Source organism: Bos indicus x Bos taurus, chromosome 7, assembly GCF_003369695.1.
Source record: "Bos indicus x Bos taurus breed Angus x Brahman F1 hybrid chromosome 7, Bos_hybrid_MaternalHap_v2.0, whole genome shotgun sequence".
In the NCBI taxonomy this organism is placed as follows: Eukaryota; Metazoa; Chordata; class Mammalia; order Artiodactyla; family Bovidae; genus Bos; species Bos indicus x Bos taurus.
Genome location: NC_040082.1, coordinates 105,322,142 through 105,347,596, shown reverse-complemented (window position 1 = coordinate 105,347,596; position 25,455 = coordinate 105,322,142). Strand labels below are relative to the sequence as shown.

Genomic DNA, 25,455 nt, shown 5'->3' with positions numbered 1-25,455 from the left:
TAAATATTTAAAAAAAACTACCAAACTGTTTTCCAAAGCACTCACTGTTAGGGGTTGATCTGTGTTCTCCCCAAATTCGTAAGTTGAAATCCTCATCCCCCAGTACCTCTGAATGTACTTGGAGAAAAGGCCTTTGAAGAAGTAATTAAAGTAAAATGAGGTCATACGGGTGGATCCTAATCCAATATGGCTGATATTTTAATAAGAAGAGGCTTCCCTGAGGGCTCAGATAGTCAAGAAAAGGAGATTAGTATACAAATATGTATGAGGGAAGACTATGTGAAGACAGGAGGGAAAGATGCCATTTTCAAGCTGTGGAGAGAGATCCTGGAAGAAATCAAATCTGCCAACACCTTGGTCTTAAACTTCTAGCCTCTAGAACTATAAGGAAGAAAATTTCTGTTGTTGAAATCATTCAGACTACGATACTTTGTTATGGCAGTTCTACCAAACTCATACAGACCCCTAGTTACATTTCATTTCAGATAAACAATGAATACTTTTTCAGTATATTACTCTCCACAATAATTGGGATGTAAGTATGCAAAAAGCCCTCTATTATTTATCTGATTCCCTGATGACTCAGTTGATAAAGAGTCTGCCTGCAATGCAGGAGACCCCAGTTTGATTCCTGGGTCAGGAAGATCTGCTAGAGAAGAGACAGTTTACCCACTCCAGTATTCTTGCGCTCCGCTTGTGGCTCAGTTGGTAAAGAATCCACCTGCAATGTGGGAGACCTGGGTTTGATCCCTGGGTTAGGAAGATACCCTAGAGAAGAGAAAGGCTACCCACTCCAGTATTCTGGCTTAGAGAATTCCATGGACTGTATAGTTCATGGGGTCCCAAAGAGTTGGATGTGACTTTCACTTTTCACTTTCATTTATCTGAGATTCCAATTTAACTGGGGGGGGGGGGTCACGTATTTTATCTGACAACCCTACACTAAATGGGCTTCAGTTGGAGCTTGCATACACCCAGGTAATCGTAAACTCATGCCCTAAAATAGCCAACTTTCTGTCTCTGGCTGCTGCTGCTGCTAAGTCACTTCAGTCGTGTCCGATTCTGTGTGACCCCAGAGACGGCAGCCCACCAGGCTCCCCCATCCCTGGGATTCTCCAGGCAAAAACACTGGAGTGGGTTGCCATTTCCTTCTCCAATGCATGAAAGTGAAAAGTGAAAGTGAAGTCGCTCAGTCGTGTCTGACCCCTAGCGAGCCCATGGACTGCAGACTACCAGGCTCCTCCATCCATGGGATTTGCCAGGCAAGAGTACTGGAGTGGGCTGTCTCTGGCTAGTTCTACCTAAAAGTTCTATTGTAGTCCAGGCTGGGGTGGACATGTGACCTAGAGTCTTGCATCCAGCCACTGTGATTGGTTCAAGATGGAGATGTGACTCAAATTCAGCCAATCAGTATCTTTCCTGGGACCTTGGCCGGAATCCAGAGGTGGAGAGGTTCCATGTATGAAAGGTTGCTGCGAGCTGCATGTTACACCAGGTTTCGTGACCTCCGGAGCAGAGGATTTCTATCCGGGGTCAGAGATGAGGCTTGACTACTTGAAGCTTTTTGTGTAGCCAAGTTTTATTAAAGTATAATAGAGATAGAGAAAACTTCTGACACAGACATCAGAAGTGGACAGAAAGAGTGCCCCCTTGATAGTTTTTAGCAAGGTGTTTTATGTCTGTTGCTGCTGCTGCTGCTAAATTGCTTCAGTTGTGTTCAACTCTGTGCAACCCCATAGACGGCAGCCCACCAGGCTACCCTGTTCCTGGGATTCTCCAGGCAAGAACACTGGAGTGGGTTGCTATTTCCTTCTCCAATGCATGAAAGTGAAAAGTGAAAGTGAAGTCGCTTAGTCGTGTCCGACTCTTAGCGACCCCATGGACTCCAGCCCACCAGGCTCCTCCGTCCATGGGATTTTCCAGGCAAGAGTACTGGAGTGGGGTGCCATTGCCTTCTCCATTTATGTCTGTTAGAAAACTATTAATCAGATAAGAGAGACACCTCAAGGCTGAGAGAGTTTCACCAGGCCCCTCTCCAACAATATGTATTTTCAAAATAGGATGACATGAGGTGTGCCATCCCCCGGCCATAAAACAATTGCCAGGAAAACTGGCTTGTTGAGCCATTATCAGCCCAAGATTTGAGAAGAGTAAAAAAAGTTAGTCTTAGGCAGATAAAGAAAGGCAGATTCTAAAACAAATACATAGTTTCATTAACATAGCTTAAGAAAAACATCTCTAAGAAAAACGCATTGGTTAGGTCAAGGCAGAACCAGGTGTCCTCAACACATAGTTAAAAGAAGCCTCTTTTAATTTTGTGTAGAGAAGGAAGACAATGTCTGCCACTTAAAGTTTATTTCCTCCTGCCGCTCGGGGACCTCTGGCCTTCCTCCCTGTTACTCTCATGTACCAGAGGTGGTTGGGTGGACAGATGAGGAGCTAGTAGAGGGGGAGCCACCAGAGAGGTCTCAATGTCCTTGATCCCTCTGAAGAACTCCTTCCCAAAACTCCTTCCTGAAAGACCACTTCAACGGGCAACAGGCAGCATTTGTTGACTGACAAAGTGATGGAGTGACTGAATGCAATTTTCCCACAGTGAACACCTATTCTTCAAAATCCACTTCAAATTCTCTTTGAGAAACATCAGAGATCATTTATTGAATGGACATAAATGTTGTTTTTTTTTTTCCTTGCAATCTTCTACACATTCATCAAAACCCTCCTCAAATGTCTCCATGAGGGGCATCAGGGAGTGAATAATGTGTATGCAAATGGGCATCCCTGGTAGTTCAGATGGTAAAGAGTCTGCCTGCAATGCAGGAGACCCAGATTTGATCCCTGGGTTAAGAAGATCCCCTGGAGAAGAGCATGACTACCCACTCCAGTGGGTATCCCACTCCATGGGATTTTCCAGGCAAGAAAATCCCATGGACAGAGGAGCCTGGGGGGCTACAGCCCATGGGGTTGCAAAGAGTCAGACATGACTGAGCAACCAACACACACACTTTGTATGTATTCTTTAAAAATAAAAAATGAATGAGGGGCTTCCCTGGGGGTTCCAGTGGCTAGGACTCCATGCTCCCAATGCAGGGTGGCTGGGTTTGATCCCAGGGAGCTAGATCTCACGTGCAGCTAGGAGTTCACACGCTACGACTGAAAAAAGACCCCACGTGCTGCTACTTCTCAGTGGTGCTACTGGTGAAGAACCTGCCTGCCAACGAAGGAGACGCAAGAGATGCGGGTTCGATCCCTGGGTCGGGAAGATTCCCTGTAGGAGGAAATGGCAACCCACTCCAGGATTCTTGCCTGGAGAATCCCACGGACAGAGGAGCCTGGTGGTCTGCAGTCCATAGAGTCGTAAAGAGTCAGACACGACTGAAGCGACTTGGCATACACATACATGCCTCTACTAAGACCCATCGCGTGCTGGGCTTAGTCATTCAGTCGCGTCCGACTCTGCAACCCCAGGGATTGCAGCCCGCCAGGCTCCTCTGTCCATGGGATTCTCGAGGCAAGAATCCTGGAGTGGGCTGCCATTTCCTCCTCCAGGGGATCTTCCGGACCCAGGGATCGAACCCACGTATCTTACGTCTCCTGCATCGTCAGGCAGGTTCTTTACCACGAGTGACACCTGTGTCTGCTAAGTAGCTCTTTGTGACACGGTAGACTGTAGTCCGCCAGGGGGAACCCACTAAGACCCAGCACAGCCAAATAAATTAAATAAATGTTTTTTTAAAAATTGAATAAATATTGACCTACAGCATTATGTCAGTATATAATATACATATATAATATAATATATATTAGTTCAATATTTCTATACCTTACAAAATGGTTACCACTATGTATCCTTTAAAACATCCTCAAATGATCCTCTGGAGGCATCAGAAAGTCCTGGCTGAGTGAATGAAAAATGCTCTTATTGGTGGGAAAGATGTTCTTATTAATAAATGTGTTTGTTAAATGAGCTAATGGATCGTTTCCTTGCCAACTCCTACTCATCCCTCAAGATCCTCCTTAGATACCCTTCAAGGGCATCAGATCTCTTGACCACATAGAGAGTAGCTCAGTTCTTCTCAGGCTAAAGGTCACTACCCACCCTCCCCACAGAAGACGGAAGCTGAGGGGGTGGGGAAGTTCTGTGGTTCCTCCTGTTACCATTTCCTGGGCAGGGGCGGGGGGGCCTATGACCTATCCTTCCTGCCCCTCCTCAGTTTGTGGGGCATCTGAAAGTGGGATGGTGCTGGGGACGTACCTCAGTTGTGCTTCTGGGGCAGCTGGGAGGGCTTCCTGAAGTAGGTGGCAGGCAGGCCAAGAGAGGTGGGCGTACAAAGATTTGACACGGGGAAGGTGGGCTGCGGTGAACCTCAGGGTGAGCCTCCAACTGTGACCTCAATAAGGGTAGAAACAACACCTCACACATGGCTGGACTCCTGCTCATACTGCTGCCACAGTTCCTTGGGGAAAAGCCCAGCCCTTCAGCTCAGCAGTCAAGGGTCTGGTCCACTCTGCCATCTTCATCTCTCACATGGAGCCCCAGACCTGCCAGTTCATCTTGGTGTTCCCCAAAGCGCGTCCCCCAGACTTTTGCTTCTCCTTTGACCTCTGTTGGGAATGCCCTTTAGCTCTACAAAGCCAGTTTAATACTTCCCTTCTCTGGGCAGCCCTCTCTGGTCCCCCTCAGAGCCCCCCAACCTCTACCCCTCCCTGCAGCCAGCCCCTAACCCCCAAGGAGCTGCGAGCATCTGTATCTAGCTCTGCTCCACCCCCTTGATGTTTTTTCAGTGGCTGCTTTAGCTTTGGGGGGATGGGAAAGAGGTGTGATAAGAGCAGAGGTCACTGAGAGCCCCCAAAGAATGACAAATCGTACTGGCTGTCTGGTGGGCAGCAAGCCTTGTTTATCCTTGGGCTCAGTTGCGCAGTCATGTCTGACTCTTTGTGACCCATGGACTGCAGCCCATCAGGCTCCTCCATCCATGGGATTTTCCAGGCAAGAATATTGGAGTGGGTGGCCACTTCCTTCTCCAGGGCATCTTCCTGACCCAGGGATGGAACCCGCGTCTCTTGTGTCTCCTGTATTGCAGGTGGATTCTTTACCACTGAGCCCCTGGGGAAGCTCCATTTATCCTCACTTTAGCCCATTTGCAGATGAGGAAGCTGAAGCATGGGAGGCCTGACTTTCCTGGGGATAGGAGGTAGCCCTAGGGCATGAGCCTTGCTCATGGAAGCTCAGCCCCACTGTGTGGGGGGCTCTGCCTCGGTTTGCATCTATGTCTTTACCTCTAGCCAGGGCCCTGAGTAGGCTGAGTGTCTCTGGACTCAGTCTTTCCATCTGTAAAATGGGGCGCCTGGGATAAGAGTCTCAGGATCACTGAGGGGGGGGCCCATTGATTTACCCTATCTCCAGTGGTCTCTTCCATCTTTATATTTCTCTCTGTGTGTCTCTCTCATTTCTCTCTCTCTGTCTCTGCCCCTCCCCCAGACCTCACAGCTACTCCGCCCCTGGCCTGGCCTGGGCCCTGCTGCCAGTGAAGGCTGTTCTGTACAGGATCACAGGGTCCCCGTCCCCACTGTGCCAGGCCTGGAACACTGCCTCTTTGTTCCAATGGCTCTGACTTCATGGCCTGCTGGGCGCCTGACCCTGGCCAGCCCAGCTGCCTCTCGGAACTGGCTCTCAGAAAAAGTGCTTCCTCCCAGCCACCCCGGGCCTCAGTTTCCCCAGATGCTTTTCCCCAGGAGAGACCCTTATCCTGTTTTTTTGTCCACCTGGGTTCTGAGAACAGCTTTTTTTTTTTAAAGGTGAAAATCACACAACATATAATGAACTGTGTTAATATATACAATTCAGTGGCACTGAGAACATTCACCATATTGTACAATGATCATCTCTATTTAGTTCCAAAACATTTCCAGCATCCCCAAAGGCAACCCCATCCCCGTGAACAGTCACTCCTCATCCCCTCCCCAGCCCCTGGCAATCATTCTACCTTCTGTCTCTGTGGATTTACCTGTTCTGGACGTTTCGTATATACAGAATCGTACAACATGTGGGCTGCTGGGTCTGACTTTTTCCACTCAGGATGTTGCTTGGGGGTGCTATCCACTTTTTGTAACATGAATCAGCTCTTCTCTGTGGACATTTTGGACTTTTGTTGACAGTGGGGAGAGAAGATCAGAAACTGAGACAACGCCTCCCCACCCCAGTCCCCAGCCTCCCCGTCTCTGGCAGAGAAACAGATACAGAGAAAAGACTAAGTTGAATCTAAAGGAAACAAGGAAATTCTTCAGACACGGGACCCAGGGTGCCCTGAGGTTTGAGTCTGGGAAACGATGAGGTGGACATTTTGGGGGGGGTCCAGCGTACAGAATGCACTTCATAACAATTTTTCAGCAGAGCGAACTCTGATGTCCAAAGGCCCCTGGCCTCTCATTGAGCTCCTGGATCTCAGAAGTGGGCCAGAGAGGCCTGGCTGCTGCTGCCAAGTCACTTCAGTCGTGTCCGACTCTGTGCAACCCCAGAGACGGGAGCCCACCAGGTTCCCCCATCCCTGGGATTCTCCAGGCAAGAACACTGGAGTGGGCTGCCATTGCCTTCTCTCAGAGAGAGCTGGAGACCTAGCCAAGTACACAGAGCCCCAGGCCACCCACGGGGTTCTCACCTGGTGTCCGGCTCCCGTCTGGAGCCAGCAGAGAAGACCCCAGACCCTCAGGGGGTATAGCTCAGGGTCTAGGGCTCAGGTGGGTTTGTGGCCTAGATGAGGCCACCACCCCCAAGCTGACTTCCTGGGTTTCTCTTTCACTTTGACTTGCCCTGGGAGGGGCCGTGTCTCATAACTTTTTTTTTTTTTTTTTTAATCTCTTTAGTCTTTCTTTATCAGCTTCAGCGTGTTCCTGGGTGAGGCAAGACCCGGTGGCTGGGGCCTCACCGGCAGCGCAGAAGTTCATCTGGGGCTGCTGCCCTCTTCAAGGACCGGATGGGGCAATGGGGGTTCAGGCTGGTTGCCCTCCTTCTCCTCTTGCGCCACAGACAGGGCGGTGAGTCCCCTCCCCTGACAATTCGCCTCTTCTTATTGGGGGTGGTGGGGTTGTGTGTATGTGGAGGGCTAGTTCCAGGGTTAGTTCCATGTCTTTGTGCCTCAGTCTTTCCCTCTGTCAAATGGGACATCAGTAATTTTGACTTCTGATGTCAGGCTTGGGCATTTCCTCTCCGGTCTTAATTTTTGACTTCTAATGTCAAGCTTGGGCATTTCCTCTCCGGTCTTAATTTTGTCTGCTGTATTTTGTGCTTAGTCACTCAGTCATGTCCCACTCTTTGTGACCCCATGGACTGTAGCCCGCCAGGCTCTTCTGCCACTGGGGTTTCTCCAGGCAAGAATACTGGAGTGGGTTGCCATGCCCTCCTCCAGGGGATCTTCCTGACCCAGAAATCGAAGCAGGGTCTCCTGAACTGCAGGCAGATTCTTTACCAGCTGAGCTACCATGGTGGAGTGGGCTAAATCTCTGAATCTTTCCCACTTGCCAGAGTTTAGTGAGGAGTAGCTAAGGAAGGGAAAAAGAGCAAGTATGTATATAATAGATATGTATCTAGTGTATGTAACATACATACTCTCTCTCCATCTTGTGGACTCCAACGGGAAAGGACTCAGCCCTTTCTAAGAGCCAAGTCTGGACTCCGATCCCAACTCTGCTGTTGCATAAACTTGGATAACTTCCTTGTGCCTCAGTTTCCCTCTCTGTAAACTGGAGATCAGCAAGGTTTTGGGACTTTTGGAGGTCAGGCAGGCCTAGAGACCAGCAAAAGGGAGGGGGCAGAGGACACCGAGTTGCTTTAGAGGAGCAGCCTGAGAAGCAGATGGCTGAATGGATGGATGAATGGATGGGCAGATGCATGGATGGGTGAGTAAATGGATAGATGAGTGGATGGATGAATGGATGTATAGGCAAGTGGGTGGGTGGATGGATGATGGATGTGCAGGTAGATGGAAAGACGGATAGATGACTGGATGGATAGATAAGTGGATGGGAGGATGGACAGATGGATAGAAAGCTGGATGAATGGGTGGGGGGTGCATAGGTGGGAAAGTGGATAGGTGTGTGGATGACCCCTGGGTGAGCGCCTCTCCCTCTGCAGTGAAAGGCTGAGACTGTCATTATCTCTTCATTGCCTTTGCAGCTGAAGCCTGCAGTACCGTCGGATGCTGTTTTCAGAACCCACCATACCCAGATGCAGACTCAGGTCTGGGCAGTTCCCCATCGTGGAAGGGAGGGCTGCTGCTGGGCTCTGACTGACTCCTCCCTAGCAGCCCCTCCCTTAGCTCCTTCCTGCTCAGCCCAAGACTGGGGTCTTGGGAGCCCTGCCCTGACGTCCTGACAGCCTGTCCTCATCAAACTCAGTGCAGTCATCCACCTCTGTAAGCTTTGTCTGCCCCCTAACAGAGTCACAGGACTGTGTGTCTGTCCGGACTGGTCAGCATGTGGGGTTAAGCAGCCGCTAAATATTTTGCCTCCCCTGAAGCAAGCATTGCTGGAACACTCATGCTTATAACAAATTCACTGATCTGCCCCTGGGCAGGCGTTTCATCTATTCTTTTGTTCAAGAGATATTTACTGAACAGTTACTATGTGCAGACACAGTCCTGGATGTGAAGGAATCAGCTGCGAACCCAGCTGTCCTCTGGGGTCACAACCTAGTGCAGGGGGTGGACGACAGTCACACTAATGCATATCCTGTGTATAATGATGTGCTATGAAATAAACAGAGCAGAGTGGGAGGTGGAGAGGGAAGGGGCTGCTTCAAATAACCTAGTGTTTGAGGCGGTGACTCTGAAGGAGAAATTGGAATGTGACGATTTGGGGCAAGAGCGTTTCAGGCAGAGGGCACAGCACATGCGAAGGCCCCGAGGTAGGGGTGAGTCCGATACGTTTGAACACCAGGGAGGAGGTTGAAGTGGCTGGAGCAGGAAGTGCAGGGGAGATGGCAGGAGACAGGTGGGAAGGGCAGTGGAAGGTGCTGGAAGCCACAGCGCGTTTAAGCTGGGGTACTACTGGGTTACATAAGTGTCACAAAGATACCTCCCTGAGTTGAGTCAGTGTGGGGACACCCCTCCCTGACACTGTAGCCTATTCTCAAACCTCCAGGCTCAGCTTCAGGCCCCAGGGCCCCAAGCTGCTACCGGGTGTTCAGCAGCGCTGGTTATGAATGTTCCTGGGAGTACGAGGGCCCTGCAGCTGGAGTCAGCCACTTCCTCAGATGCTGGTGAGGACCCTACCCTTTGCTCCGCAACGGCTGTCTCTGCTCTCGGGGTCTGTGCCCCTTCCTGGGCCTTGGCTGGGGCTCCGTGTTGTGGGCGCTCAGCACAGGTGGGTACCCAATTTGGGCGGCAGTTAGGACCCCTCTGTCCTTCCTTCCTCCTCGCCCTCTCACTGACTCATACTTCTATTCACTCATCCACCCATTCATTTCTTCCTTCCCTCCGTGACAGGCTTTGTTAGGAGACTCTGGGGTCCTCTAAAACCCTTAGTCCCAGGCTGATCCCCAAGAAGCCCCCAGGCTGGGAGGAGGGGTGGAAGGGGCAGGAAAGGACAGTGGGTTGTGATGCACGTCATCCACCGCGGCCGCCGAGACCCAGCATCAATACCTTCCTTCCCGCAGCCTCCAGTCTGGCCGCTGTTGCTACTTTGCCACAGGCTCGGCCACCAAGCTGCAGTTCTCCGACCAGGATGGCATATCCGTGCTCCACAATGTCACTCTCTGGGTGGAATCCCGGGCCGCCAACCGGACAGAGAAGTCCCCCAACGTTACCCTGAACCTCTACAGCTCAGGTCAGCACCCTGCTCTCCTCCCCACGACCCTCTCCTCACCCAGAGAAGCTTCTGGTCCCCAAGCCAAGACCTGAGCCGGGGTTGGGGGGATTCTGGGTCTCTGGCAAGGGGTTGGATAGTGCCAGCTGTTTTCCCATCCAACACTGCCCTATGACTTGGCAGAGTCTTTCATGGTTCCCTTACCGATCCCCTACTACTGGACATTTAGGTAGCTTCTGGTTTCTCCTTGATACCGTAATGCTCCCAAGATCCTATTGGGTCTTTAGAATCTGTTTTTGTTAATCAACAACACACGCTTGGTTTAGATGTATTGAGCTGCCACTGTGTGCCATGCTCAGTCATAAAGGACACAGATAAGGCCAAAGGAGGTCAGAGCCCAGGGCTGGGACGAGGGAGGGGTGAATGAGGCACCCTCCTTGGCCACAGAACTTAAGGGGGGGTGGTGGCGAAAAACCTCAGTAGTCCAGATAAACGGTATCAGGATGCAATGTTTAAAAAAATTAATATTGACGCAAAAAAAAAAAGAAGCCATGACGAACAAAATATCAAGATTTTAAATAAAGAGAGGATCTGACCCTGTATTTGTACAACCCTGCCTCACTCTCCTCACCCTAATCCAAACCCTATCCCTGCTTCATGGAGCCCAGATTCAAGCAGGGTGATGAACAAGGCTTCATGGAGCCCAGATTCAAATAGGGTGATGGACAGGGAATGATCATTACACATGATGAGATACTGCTGGCAGAGCAGGAAGGCCCCTGGTTCAAGCTGAGTCCTTGAAGGATGAAAAAGATCCAGCAGGAATAAAGATAGGGAAGTGTGGTTTAGGCAGCAAAGTGCCAAGGCCCTGAGGTAGAATCAAACACCATTGACCAAAAGACAGGAAGGGTGACAGATGTCTCTCCTTAGGTCAGGCTCCCTGAAGTGAGTCTAAAAAAGCTAGCAAGAGTTCCCCGATAGTCCTCCAGAAACATAGAACCAGTTAATTACTCTCTCATCAGCAATTTACAGAAGTATGTCTCACCATAGCTTTGCCAGCAATGAGTATTAATATTTTAAAGATATTTTTACTAACAGGATCCTGTGTATGAATCTTGACTCTTTGACTCATAGAAGCCCAGGCGTAGAGGGGTCTTGCTGGGGTGGGCCTTGGGGCTTTCTCTGGACCGGGAGGATCACGTGCAGGTTTTCTGGGATTTTCAGGACCAGCAACTCACACACACGCCTGCTTCCCTTCCCCAACCCCCACCTCTGCTTCCAGTTAAATACGACCCTCCCCCAGAAAACATCAAGGTGTCCAAGTCAGCAGGGAAGCTGCATATGGAATGGGAGACCCCAGCCCGCCAGGATGGTGCCCAGGTACAGTTCCGGCACCGCACACCTGGCAGCCCGTGGAAGCTGGTGAGTTTATTCCCCGGATCAGCGGTTTGGACAGGGCACAGGGCACCTTCACATTTCCCCCATCAGCTTTGCAGTCTCTGTATCTATCACCCCTTCCACCCGGCCTCCACTCTTGCCCCATAGTTAGCCTCTGGGGTTTGTCTCTGACTTGAAGATCTGATTACGACTGCCCTTGCTCACACAAACCAGGGATTGAACCTGCATCCCCTGAGTTAGAAGGCGGGTTCCTAAGCACTGGGTCACCATGGAAGTCCTTCATTTGCTTTTCCAAGGATGTCCTCTCGCTGTTCCAGATCCAGTCCAGGGTTCTGTGTGGCATTTAGCAAAATAATTGTTGAAGATTTCAAAAGAGCTAACTAATATTTTCAACACCAAATGTAAAATCATGGATAAATGTGATCTCATTTTAGGGTGACTGTGGACATCAGGATGATGCTGGCTTCGGTGAGAATAATAATGAATAATGACAGCAGCAGCAAGTTAGCACTAATTAGGCACCCACGGTGTGCTAGTGCTAAGTCGCTTCAGTTGTGTCTGACTCTTTGCGACCCTATGGACTGTAGCCCACCAGGCTCCTCCGTCCATGGGATTCTCCAGGCAAGAATACTGGGTGGATTGCCAAGCCCTCTGCCATGGGGTCTTCCCAACTCAGGGATCAAAACTGCATCTCTTTACTGCAGGTTCTTTACTGCCGAGCCACTGGAGAAGCCCCCACTGTGTCGTAGGCCCAGTGCTAAATTCTTTGTAGACTTGTGCCCCCTTGTAGTTCAATGCTGGATGATTCCCACAGGGGAGGAAACACAGGCTTGAGAAGCCCAACAAGGCCAAGGTCACATCCCAAGGAATGGTATTGCTGAGACTTGAACCCCAGACAGTGTAAGAAGTGGGTGATCCCTGAGGCCCCAGAGCACAGGACCTGGCCTATTCTGACTGTCCTTGTCCCCAGGGTCTGGCACGCAGGTACCTCTCAAATAATGCATGAACACAGTTGGCACTCAATAAGTGCATGGACACAGTTGATGCTCAATAAGCGCACATACAGTTGGCGCTTCATATGTACATGGTGGCTAAGTGACCATCCCAAGCTCTGGGTACTGCTAGCTGTGGGACAGCCCCTTGGCCTGAAGTTTGTTCTGCTTCTCCTCAGAGTCATGCCTCTGCCCCTTGGAGATGGACATGGCCCAGGAATTCCAGCTGCGGCGGCGTCTGGGGCCAGGGGTCCCCAGAGGTCCCTGGAGCAGTTGGAGCAGCCCTGTGTGCATCCCCCCTGGTGAGAAAACCCTGGGCCACAGGAAGGGAGACAGGCATCCGAAAGATGGTAGTGGGATCAGAAATAAGGTGGCGAGTGTTAGCAATAAGGTGATGGGTGTTGGAAATAAGGTGGCAGGACAAATTAGGGGAACCTGGTGCCAGGTGACAGGGCAGTGAGAGAGTTTCACTTTATATAATGCAGCCAACCTGTCATCTCAAAAGAAAACATTTCTTAGTCCTTCTCTCCTTCCGGTTAGTTTGGCGGGTTTTGTTCTCTGAAAGCTGAACAGGGAGTTGATGGGTGCATGTAGCTGTGCTGTGAAGATGGATTTTCCCAAACAACACAGGAAGCTGGAGCCTGGGCAGTTCCAGAGTGGACATGTAGCCCAAGGTGGGGGTGCAAGGGAGAGAAGGGGTGACTGTCAATATTTGGCCCCCACCCTTTGAACTGGAGCTTCCTCCTGTCAGCCCAAGAGTGTACCTGCTGGGAAACAGCTCCAGTAGTTGTTTCCAGATTTGTCTAAAAAAATCTGTAGTATTTAAAAAAAGGACATGATATAAAATTGACCATTTGAACCATTTTAGCCAATTGCAATAAGTATATTCACCCTCATGAGGTGGATCTCCATGTTTGCAGATTCTGAAAACTATGTAACCCGCAGAATCCTGTGTTTCATGGGAGGGAGGGAAAAGGTCCCATGTCTTCATCCAGGGTCTGCAGGAGGTTGTGAGCCAGGGCACCACCCCCAGTGTCACTGTCTTGCTGTCTCATTGCAGAAACCCCTCCACAGGCTGAGGTGAGGTTCTCAGTAGAGCAGCTTCGCCCAGATGGGAGGAGGCAGGTGACCCTGCATGAGCAGGTAACAGGGTTGTCCTTGGGCTGTGGGTTAGCCTGGGAAGAGAGAGAAGGCAACAGGAGGCTAGAGTGGAAATGTGTAAAGCTCAGGGAGATGAACCGTGAAGGTGACTGAGACCGGAAAGACTGTAGGTTGAAATCTGAAGGCAATGGGGAGCCGTGGTAGGTGTGTGAGCTGAGAATATGGCTGGACTCAGGTGTTCACAGGCTCCCTGTGGTGGCCATCGGGAGAATAAATTGTGGGGGGCTCAGGTGGAAGCTGGGAGGACAGGAAGTAGTTGACTGTAGTTGGTCTGGATGGGAGATAATTTCTTTGAAGTCCCCCAAACAATTCATTAAGTATAGTCAAATGTACCTATTTTACAGAGAAGGAAACCGAGGTACAGAGGAAAAGTCTTCTGCCTGAGTCAGGGGCAAAAACATATGTTTCAACCCCTGATTTCACCATAATTGATTCAGCCAGATCCCCAGTGACCTGTCACAGGGAAGTTACAGGGAAGCTCCTTCTCTTCCTAGGTTTCCTATAATTTGAATCCTTTTTCTTAGAAAAAATTTCCAGACTTGAGGCAACTGGGTTCAAAGATGGAAACTTTCTTTTTCCCCTGGCTTTCAGTGGGTTTTGCCAAATTATTCCCCCCTTCCCCCAGACCAACGATCAGTGAACGTGTCAGTTTCCCAACAGTCTTGCCAGCACTGAGGTTTACTAGTTTGTAAATTTTTGCTCAAGTCATCACCTGGGCCTGTGGATGAGTCTGTGTTCATGGGCTGAATCCTGATGTCAACCCATGGGGACAAGGAGCATGTTCAGGTCCCCAAAATACCATCTCTCACACTCATGACAGCTGCCCCAACTGGAGCTTCCGGAAGGCTGCCTTGGGCCTGACTCTGGGATGGAGGTGACCTACCACATCCATCTGCACATGCTGTCCTGCCCATGTAAGACCAGGGCCAAGAGGACTCTGCGCCTGAAGAAAAAGCTCGTCCTCTCGAGTGCTGCCTATGATCTGGCCGTCGTTTCCCGGAATCGCTTTGGCCTCGGCCCCAATCAGACATGGCACATTCCTGCCTGCATCCACTCAGGTGCCTTTGGCTGGGTGGTGGGAGGGCCCCTTGGAGCTGAGCGCATCTGAATCTCAGCTAGACTAGGTCAGACAAGTGAAGCACAAAAATTTAAGGGGGTGTCTAATTTAGGAGTGTATCAAAAGTTAGTCATCAAAAATGCATAGTGTTTTTAAAAAGGCATAGTGTTATAATGGAATGGTTCAAAAAATAATCTCACGGGCAAACTACAGCTCAGGTCAAACATTTGGTTTTGTAAATAAAGTTTTATTGGGACCAGAGGCAGGATCAGGGTGTCAAGTGAGGCAGGGTTGTACAAGAACAGGGCTGATCCTGTCTTCATTTAAAATCTAGGCAATTTGCTCACTTTATATACAGGTATATGTATATTAAGGGCTTTCCAGGTGGCGCTAGTGGTAAAGAACCTGATTGCCAATGCAGGTTCGATCCCTGGGTTGGGAAGATCCCCTGGAGGAGAGCATGGCAACCCACTGCAGTATTCTTGCCTGGAGAATCCCATGGACAGAGGAGCCTGGGAGGCTATGGCCCATAGGGTCACAGAGTCGGCCACAACCGAAGCGACTTAGCATGCACGCAGGCATATACATATATTTACATATAATGAAAAAATAAATGGTGATGATGTGGATAAAAAGGAATCCTTGCGCACTATTGGTAGTAATGTAAGTTGGTGCAGCCACTAGGGAAAACAGTATGTAGATTCCTCAAAAAATTAGGACTAGAACTACCATGAAAAGTGAAAGTGTTAGTTGCTCAGTCGTGTCTGACTCTTTGCGACCCCATGGACCTGCCAGGCTCCTCTGTCCGTGGAATTCTCCAGACAAAAATACTGGAGAGGGTAGTTATTCCCTTCTCCAGGGGATCTTCCCAATCCAGGGATCAAACCCAGGTCTCCTACATTGCAGGCAGATTCTTTACCATCTGAGCTATATGATCCAGCAATTCCACTTCTGTGTATTTATCCAGAGAAAAGAAAAACATAATTGGAAACAACATATTCACCCCTATGTTCATTGCAGCGTTATTCACAATAGCCAAGATATGGGAACATCCTAAATGATCATCAATGGAGCAAAAAGATGCAGTGCATGTATACAATGGAGAACCACTCAGCCGTAAAGAGAGTGAAATGCTGGCATTTGTGACAGCAGGCATGGACCCTGAGGATATTATCCTTAGTGAAATAAGTCAGATGGAGAAAGACAGATAGGCTGTAATTTCTCTCAGATGTGGCATATAAAAACCACCCAACAAACCAAACAAACTAACTGACTAACCAAATAAATAAACGGACAAACCAAAACAAACACATAGGCAGAGAGAAAAGAGTAGTGGTTACCAGAGGGGAAGAGACGGGGGAGGGGAGGGGTAAAGAAGATCAACTCTATGGTGACAGATGGAAACTAAATTTTCCATGGTGAGCACACAGTAGGGTATTCAGAAGTTGAAATATAATGTTGTACTCATGAAACATACCATTATAAACCAGCTGCTGCTGCTGCTGCTGCTAAGTCGCTTCAGTCGTGTCCGACTCTGTGCGACCCCATAGACGGCAGCCCACCAGGCTCCCCTGTCCCTGGGATTCTCCAGGCAAGAACACTGGAGTGGGTTGCCATTTCCTTCTCCAATGCATGAAAGTGAAAAGTGAGAGTGAAGTCGCTCAGCCGACTCTTAGGGACCCCATGGACTGTAGCCTACCAGGCTCCTCCACCATGGGATTTTCCAGGCAAGAGTACTGGAGTGGGGTGCCATTGCCTTCTCCAGTATAAACCAGCATTACTGCAATAAAAAATAAATCTAAAATTTTAAAAATCAAGATTTATGTGTATGTATATACACATATATTTTATTGAGGAAAGGTTCACATGGCAAAATGAACCATGTTAACAAGCACACTTTGGTGCACTAATCGCATTCAGTGTCATGCAACCATCACCTCATCTAGTTCCAGGACATTTCATCACCCCCAAAAGGAGACCCTGCCCCATTAGCTGTGACTTCCCATCCCCTCCCCCAGCCTCTGATTATCTCTGATCTCGTTTCTGTCTCTGTGGATGTTCCTGGGCTTTTTTCATAGAAACTGATCCTATGCTTTGTGATCTTTTGTGTCTGGTTTCCTTCACTCAGCCTGATGTCTCCAAGATTTAACTACATTGTATCGTGTGTCATGCTTCATTCTTTTTTATGGCTGAGTAATATTTCACTGTGTGGATGGGCCACACTTCGTTTATCTGTTTTTCCACTGATGAACATTTAAGCTGTTTCCATTGTTTGGCAACCCTGAACAGGACTCAGTACATATTTTTCCATTCATTTCTATTTTAAAAAATATTGCATTAAAAGAACATTGATACTGATAACTGAATTCTTTGACACCTCCTTAAATCTCATGCCCAAGATAAGTGCCCTGCTTGCTTCACCTTAGTCATGATCCTGCTGAGCACCCAGCAGGGTGATTACGATGATGCCCCATTCCAGAGATGGGACAACTGAGGCTCAGACAGATGCAGCCACTTTGCCAGGGCGGCACATCAGGGAGTCTGTCAGTTCCTGGTCTGGTTTGGGCCATGGCCTTGCTATGTGACCTTGAGCTGGTGGCTCTCTGTCTTTGAGCCTCAGTTTTTATATCATTGATATAATTTGATATTGATGTGGCATGATATTGATACGATTTATATCATTGATCATGGTGACTGTAAAACAGCCCTGGCCTGGTGCATACAGTCAGAACTCAGTCAATGACAGCTGTTCTCTCTAGAACTGGAAGCAGTACCCACCTCTCAGGTTGGTGCTGATACCCTGTTGTAGGGAGTGGCAGAGATGAGCCCAAGAGGGCTGAGTGGGTGTGTCCTCTGAGCGCTGGTCCGATGAGGAGGCCCCTCCCCCACCACAGCCACCCACTGCCGCAGCGCGAGGCCGGTGGTGGGCGGCCAGGCATCTGCTGGAGCGTCTGCTTACCAGCCTGGCAGGGTAGAAGTGGCAGCATAGGGAGCTCTGATGGTGGGCATCCTGGCAGAGAACCCGTGGTCAGGCTGGGGGAGGATTCGATTCATTCAAACGGCCGCTGCTGTCCCCTTGGGGCTCAGCCCCTAACTCGGCAGCCCCCAGCGCGGGGAGACAGAGTCAGATACAAACACTCCCGGCCCCTGGGGGTTAGAGTTTGCCGAGAGAGTGGGATGGGGCTCTCAGAGCCTTGGGTGGGTGGTTGGGGGCGGGGCATAAGACCCCTGGTCTGACGTGCCTCCCTTGTTTTCTTCCAGAACCAGGGCTTCTGAATATCAGTGCCGGAGCCAACGGGACTACCATACGGTGGCCAGCCCGGGCCCAGGGAATGAGGTACTGCATTGAGTGGCAGCTCCAGGGCCAGGAGGAGAACCTTGCCGCCTGCATCGTGACGGCCCCCCAGGACCCGGATGCTGCTGGGACGGGTACCGTAGTTTTGGTTACCCTGCATCCTCCATTACCACTCCCAGTCAACTCAAACCTATAGGCATCCTCCATGTGGGGTATCTGAGGCCCAGAGAGCTCTTGCTACTTTCTCAAGGTCACACAGAAGTGGGGACAGGCCAAGACCTGTCAGACCCTCCTACTCGCACAAGTCTGGAGTTTCCTGCTGCAATCCTGGTTTGCCAGGGCTCAGCCCTGGGCAGGTTGCACCCTGGCAGGAAATGAGTCTCACGTCCCGGGGTGTTTGTAAACACTCACTGGTGCCAGGAAAGGTGGCAACTAGCAAGATGCTACTGGCAAATTAATGAGGCCTCTGGAGGGAAAGAGGGGGTACTGAATGGCCCAGGCAGCCTCTTGCTCTCTGCCCTGGTCTTGGCCAGGTCCCCCAAAATCCTCAGTCTTAGCCTGGCCCTCCAAGAGCTTCCAGCCAGGGGAGACAGGCTGGACACAGACATCCCTGGCACCACAGAGTAAGAGCTGTGCTGGGATGCTTTGGGAGAGGGCAAAATAAAGGAATCCTGGAGGAATCCTGGAGGAAGGCACATTGGTGCAAGGGTTTTGAGGCATGAGTAGGAGTGCTCTAAAAGTTCCTGGTAGATGGCACAGGTGCAAAGATGGTGACACAACCTGTATACTGGCCTGGCCCTTGCTTATTCTTCCAGCAACTCACAGCTGGAGCCAAGAATCTGGGGCATTGGAACAGAAGGCATGTTACCGCATCACCATCTTTGCCTCTGCACACCCAGAGAAGCCAACCTCATGGTCTACGGTCTTGTCCACCTACCATTTTGGAGGCAATGGTGAGTGGCCCAAACCTGCAGGGTGGTCTCCACTGATCAGTGGTCCTTGGATATAAGGAATGGGGAATACCATTTAGAGGCACCTACTGTCTATCAAGGGCTGGCCAAAAGCCACTTAGAAGTCAGCTCAGTCAGGACATCCCTGGTGGTTCAGTGGTTAAGATTCTGCTTCTACTGCAGGGGGTGTGGGTTCAATCCCAGGTCAGGAAACTAAGATCCCACATGCCAAAAAAAACCCCAAAAAAGTCAACTCAATTGACTTCTAAGACACCCCAAGAGGCACTGCCCCATTTTATAGGTAAGAAAACTGAGGCTCCGAGAGGGGAAGTGATGGTACCAGAGTAGTGCAGCCAGGATTTGAACCCAGACCCACTTGACTTGGTGGTCATGGTTCCCTGGGTCTCTGGACGGTACCAGCTGGGGAGGCGGAACATGCTGAGCCAGCACCCTTGGAAATGACTGTGGCAATGGTGTGATTGCAGCCTCAGAGGCCGGAAGCCCACAGCACGTGTCGGTGAGGAAACTCAGCCAGGATTCCGTGTCTGTGGACTGGACACCATCTCTGCTGAGCACCTGCCCTGGCGTCCTGAAGGAGTATGTTGTGTGCTGCCAGGAGGAGGACAGCAACCAAGTATCTGGTAGGGGAGGCAGCACGGGCCTGGCTTGCAGGGGAAGGGGTCTGGGCTGGAGTCTGCCTTGCTATGTGACCCTGGGCACCTCACTGTCCCTCTCTGGGCCTTGGTTTCCCCACCCATAAAATGATAGAGTTGGACTCATCGTTTGATTGACCCTGACGGCAACTCCCATGGAGCAGGAATGACTGTCCCCATTCCACAGATGGGGAAACTGAGGCCTGCCCAGTTTCACCTGCCCACCTGGGATTCACCTGCCCAAAGGTTAAGCAAGATTGGATTTGAACTCAGGTGCCCCTTCCTGCCTCGTAAGAGGGAAAGAAATGAGGATGTACAGGGCAGGTCTCACCAAGGCAGGATCTTCCTGTCATTTCCTGCACTGGGAGCCTCATTCTCCCACTGGGTAGCACTGCCTTGCAGATACAGCCTCATCCACCCATCTCCTGCAGCAACAGGCCAGCAAGACCATGGGTTTACTTCCTGCCTTCTCTGCACAAGCCCCAGCACAGGGCAAGGCATGATGCCAGGGGTAGGGGAGGGGGGATGGGGGGATGGGGGCTCTCCAGATTCAGACGTAGACGTCCTGCCACCAGTCTGGTCACCCTGTGATGTTTAGAGGGAGTGTGCATTCGCGCATGCACTGTCAGTCGCTCAGTCGTGCCTGACTCTTTGCGACCCCGTGGACTGTAGCCCGCCAGGCTCCTCTGTCCGTGGGATTCTCCAGGCAAGAATACTGGAGTGGGTTGCCATTTCCTACTCCAGGGGATCTTCCCCACCCAGGGATGGAACACGCATCTCTTGCATCTCCAACAAGTAGATTTAGAGGGGATAAACAAAGCCTAATGGGAGTTGGTGACGCATTCCGGCACAGCCAGAAACAGCCCCGTTTGCTGAAAACCAATTTGCCAAAAGCCAAATTGCTGAAGATTCATGCACCAACTGCCCATTTGGCCAAATGTACCGACTTCCCTGAAATTTCTTTTGAAGAATAGTCCTCGTGGATATTTACAAAGAATATGGATTTAGGGTTCTAGGAATTTTTTTCTTCTGGACAACCACCACCAATTGTATTCTCATTTTAAAGATTTTTATAAGGTGCTTTATTTTTTTAAGTCAGCCCATTCCACAAACAATTGTTGAGGTCCTACTGTGTGCTGAGGTGCTGGGGACACTGTGGGGAAACAACTTAGACAAAGGTAACCCCGACCCTGACCTGAAAGATGGGAAAGAGGTGAGGGAGGAAACCATGCAGTCATCTGGGGAAAGGGTAAACGCGGCCAGGGAGTCAACCAGTGCAAAGGCCCTGAGGTTGACGATGGGACCTGATGGCTTTAGGGAGCTCTGAGGAGAAGGCACACGTGGCTGGCAGAGAGTGGGCTAGGAGTGGGGGAAGGGCGTATTGGTCAGAATTTGAGAAAAACAGCATCGTTTGCTGAAGATTCTGATGAAGAATATTTTTCCAAATGAACTCGAGGTGAATGGGTGCATTTAGGGAAGAGTTTTCCACAAAATGTCTGTGAGCCCCCACCCCCATCCTCACCTCCCAGGGTGGAGCCCAGAATAAAGGGGGTCTGGGAACTCACGGCTGCCTCCCGTTCACAGAGCTGCATGTGAAGCCCACAGAGACCCAGGTCACCCTCCAAGGCCTGCGGGCTGGCACACCTTACAAGGTGCAGGTTCGCGCAGATACAGCCAAGCGGAGGGGTGCCTGGAGCCAGCCCCTGCGTTTCACCATCGGTGAGTGAGGGGGTGAGTGACAGTCGCTCAGTCGTGTCCAACTCTTTGCAGTCCCATGGACTGTAGCCTGCTGGGCTCCTCTGTCCATGGGATTCTCCAGGCAAGAATACTGGAGTGGGTTGCCATTTCCTTCTCCAGGGGATCTTCCCAACCCAGGGATCGGACATGGGTCTCCTGCATTGCAGGCAGATTCTTTACCATCTGAGCCACTAGGGAAGCCTGAATGGAGGAGGGTGGGGGGTGGACCCTGTATTCACCCAGCATGCATTGCCCCACATCCCACATCAACAAGCATTTCTGCCCTGACCCTCCAGATTTCCATGCTCCCCATGAATCTCCCTCAGGAGCAAGTCACAGGCTAACCTGCTCCCACCTCCTTCACCAGCTTCCTCTGCTGTATCTTCCTCCCATAAACCTTTTCTCACACTCCCACGTTCTTGCCCTTGCAGGCCTCTGCCTAGAATATTTGTCTCCTTGTCAAACTCCTATTCACCCTTCATAACTCAGCTCAAAAGCTCTCTCCTTCAGGAAGCCTTCCAGGCTTCCTTCTGCGGCATCCCCTTCCCTCCAGCTGTGATTGCCCCGCCTACCTAGCCTGACACCTTGGGAGCAGGTGGGGGTGTCTTTCTGGGCTCTGCCTCCCCCAACCTTGGAGCTACTGGGGAGAGGGAGGGAGCAGGGGTGGGTATTTATTGAGGGAATGAATGCATATGAATGAACATGTCTCATCACAAACATAAGGAAGTCGGTGGGCTCTGCTGTCTTGGGGCATGTGGAAGTGGGAGATTTGGGGACCGAATGACCCCTATTCTTGCCATAGTCCCTACCTGTTGTCCTCGCAGTGAAATCTGGTTGTAAAAGAAGCAGTGAGTCAGACTAGGTGTGTGGTGGGCAGGTCTGGGTCCAGGGGGGCAACCACACGAGCCCCACCTGCAGGTGATCAGCACTACGGTGTCCTGAGCACTTAGTGTCCCAGGGCTTTATCCCACAGTCACAGGGCAGGCCGGGCCCCGCTTTCCAGAGGAGGAAACTGAGGCTCAGAGCAGCTCGCGCTGCGCCAGGGTCAGCAGTGAGCTGATGGGGGGCCCGCCCCTGCCAGTGACCCCCCTCAGCGAGAGGCAGAAGGTGTGTCTCCCTCAGCCCAAGCTCTTCTGCTCCTAGAAGTCCAGGTTTCTGAGTTGTCCGACTTGTCCATCTTCCTCGCATCTTTGGGGAGTTTCGTGAGCATCCTTCTCCTGGGAATCTTTGGGTACCTCGGCTTGAACAGGTAACTTGCACCCCCTCCTCTGAGATGATCTGTAATAGTGATAGTATGAATAATAATAATTGTTAGCCCCAAATAGGTTTTTATGTCCACTTTCAAGATGGGGAAACTGAGGCCCAGATAGGCCCAGAGCATCCAGCAGTGCTGGAATTTCAACCTGGGTCTGCCAGTTTCCCTCTGCTCTGACCTCTCAGCCGCATCTTCACTCTCCTTATTGTAACCTAATGGAGATGAAAAAAGTAAGTCAGAACAATTAAAAAGTAAGAACAAACAGAAGCACTGACTGGTTCCCCTCTCTCCTCAGGGCTGTAAGGCACCTGTGCCCACCCCTGCCCACACCTGGTGCCAGCACTGCCATCAAGTTCTCTGGCAGCCAGGGGAAGCAGGTAAGGGCCCCTCTTTCTAATTCCAGGTCTTGTTTATTGGGTCCGTATCTGGATTAGGGCTCTGAAGAGTAGTGGCCATGTGTTAACTCATTTTATTCTTTCCAAACCATTGGTGCAAGGACTCAAAAAAAAAAAAAAAAAAAAACCCTACCCTATTTTATAGACAAGCAAATAGAAACCCAAAGTGACCCTCATGTGGATCATTTCCTAGTAGCAGAAACAGAACTCAAATAACTTCACAACATAACCTGATGGAAAAAAAAACTCTAAGGTTGTGGGCTTCAGGCATGGCTGGATCCAGGAACTAGGACTCCATCTCTCTGGGGTGCTAGCTTCCCTGCAGGCTTCTTTTCCAGGCAGGTTCAGCCTTCCTCTTGTGGAAACAAGGTATCCCTTTTTCCCATTAACTGCAGCGAAATTCTGGGCCATCACTGATTGGCCCAGCTTGGGTCACATGCCCATCCGTGAGCCTATCACTGGAACCAGGGGGCTGGAATGCTCTGATCGACTGGGCCAGGATCACATGCTGATGGCAGGAATCAGCCTGGGGCTACTGCCCTGCCCAACCACATCACTCATCAGAGGAAGAGAGACAGTTTTCCAAAGAGAAATGGGGAGCCCTTCCTATTGATCCTTGAATTGGCCTCAGGATTTTAGAGAATTTAGCCGGAAGGGACCTGGTCCACTCCATCCTTGTGTGGATGGGAAATAAGGCCCCGCCCACAGCCTTGACCCCGCCCTCCCTCTCCAGGTTTGGCAGTGGACCAGCCCAGCAGACTTCCCGGAGGAGGTATCTCCACAAGAGGCCCTGATGGTGAATATATCCTGGGAAAAAGGCGAGGGAGCTGACATGGGCACACTTGGGACTCTCAAGGAGAAGACGGAGCTGCCTCTGCATGCCCCTAAGCCAGCCCTGGACTTGAAGGACAGGAAGCAGATGCAAGGATGCCCTGAGGCTGGGGCTCCGGGGCCTGGCTGGCAGGACGGTCTGGTGGAGGACAGCCTTGCCCAGGCGGCTAGGTCCCCACTGCTGATCCTGGGGGGCCTAGGGTGGACCCCCAGGTTCGGTTCCCAGGGAGAAACAGGAGCGTCTGCCTCCTCCTACAGAGAAGCCTGACGACTGCCGCCACAATGGCTGGTTATTGTTTACTGCATACTCAGCCTGCTCTTTCCAGACACTCAGGTGATGCCCCTGAGTGACATGGCTGTCCTATGGACCTAGTTTAGTGAGCCTCAGTGAGGTTCAGAGAGGGCTAGTGGCTGGCCTGGGGCCACACAGCACACGCAAGACTCTGATCCACGCCCAGTGGCTCAGACTCCATCCTTACTCCCCGGGCTTTGGAGCCACTCCCCTCCATAGACGCTGACTCTGCCCAGCACCAGCTGCCACAATCCTATGGTGGGAACCTTAAAAACCACCTTGAAACGGAAGTTGCTGCCCAGGGCCAGGACCTGGCATCCACGGAGTAGGGCGCTGTGGTTGGCCTGTTGAGGGGGTGTGGGATAGACTGAAGGGGGGCCCAAAGAGGCTCAGGGTGATCCCAGATCCTGGGCTGGGTGTCCTGTCTGAATGGGGAATCTGGGTGCTGAATTCTCTGTTGCACTGCAGGGTCTCCAGGCTTGGATGACCCAGATGTGGGGGAAAGAAGGCTAAACATTCTGAGGGAGGTGATGGCCCCTCCCTGGCCGCAGATGTCTCGCCTGTAAAGTGGGGGTGAAAATATAAAATAAAAAATAATAATAAAATGGGGAGGTCGCTGCTGCTGTCACTATATCTCATTACAAAACTGCTGAGCAGTTCCAGAGGTACTTGGAAAAGTTGGGAGTCCTGGACATATATGAAGAACCAGAGAAACCTAATAGTGCTTTGGATTTTTTTTTTTTTTTAAAGCATCACTCGGGAGCTGCTACCCCAGAAAATCCAGAAATAGAGCTGCTTTGCCTAGGACTGGAAAAATTGAAAGAGAAATATGAAGTTATTGTAAGAGAAAATGAAAAACTGAAAACTAAGGAGAAAATTCAGTAAACCTAGGGTGGAGAGGAAGAAACTACCTTGCTATAAGCCACAACGTCTTTAGGAAGCTATAGATTATTGCATTAGCAAAGAATGCAATGCAGTCATGAATGGGAATTAAGTCTTAGTTTTCCAGTCATTTTAAAGGTTTAGATAAAAAGAGCTTTCACTGGATTTGATTGTATTAAATATTAAAAATCATTGAGTGATTTTAAAAAGATAGGATTTTAAAAAAATAAAAAGATAGGATTTTAAACTTACTGAATCAGTAATTAAGTTTAATAGTTAACTGCTTTTGTTACTATTCAGTTTTCTTACCCCATTTAGAATAAAATTCACCCAAACTCCAAAAATTAAAAAATAAATAAGGGTGATGATCATGTAGACCTCACAGGCTGGTGGGGCAGGGGGTGTCTAAGGCTTAATAAATAAATAACAGGAGGAGGTTTGGTTGCTCCCAACCCCATTCCTCTGTCCAGGGCTCCGGCGAAGACCTGGGATTCTTCGCTCATCCTAACATCGAACACCTGCAGCAGAGTTTTTACTCCCCAGACACACCTGAAACCACAGCTTCCGATACTTTCCCCGACCAGACCTTCCCTCATTCTTAAACAAGTTGGTGCTGATTCCCTCTATGGCCACCAGGTGGCAGCAGCAGCGCGTGTCTCCCACGCCCAGTCCGCCCAGCCCCCTCCCACCTCCCAGAGAGTTTGCGAAACACACTCTTCCGGTTTTAAACACGGACGGGATAGAGATTAAAACTCA

At 50.5% G+C, this 25,455-nt stretch overlaps 1 protein-coding gene across 1 annotated transcript; it reads left to right on the top strand.

The window, feature by feature from the left end:
- The first annotated feature begins 6,883 nt into the window (after window positions 1–6,883).
- IL12RB1 (interleukin 12 receptor subunit beta 1) lies at window positions 6,884–24,420 on the top strand. The gene is made up of 16 exons (XM_027548243.1): window positions 6,884–7,035; window positions 8,174–8,236; window positions 9,139–9,256; window positions 9,653–9,822; window positions 11,084–11,223; window positions 11,634–11,667; window positions 12,371–12,493; window positions 13,252–13,334; window positions 14,173–14,410; window positions 17,671–17,838; window positions 18,520–18,657; window positions 19,140–19,295; window positions 20,892–21,026; window positions 22,188–22,293; window positions 22,595–22,676; window positions 23,428–24,420. Exons 1-16 carry the CDS (start codon window positions 6,975–6,977, stop codon window positions 23,791–23,793), a joined length of 2,181 nt encoding a protein of 726 aa, XP_027404044.1. The 5' UTR covers window positions 6,884–6,974; the 3' UTR covers window positions 23,794–24,420.
- Window positions 24,421–25,455: the final 1,035 nt, after the last annotated feature.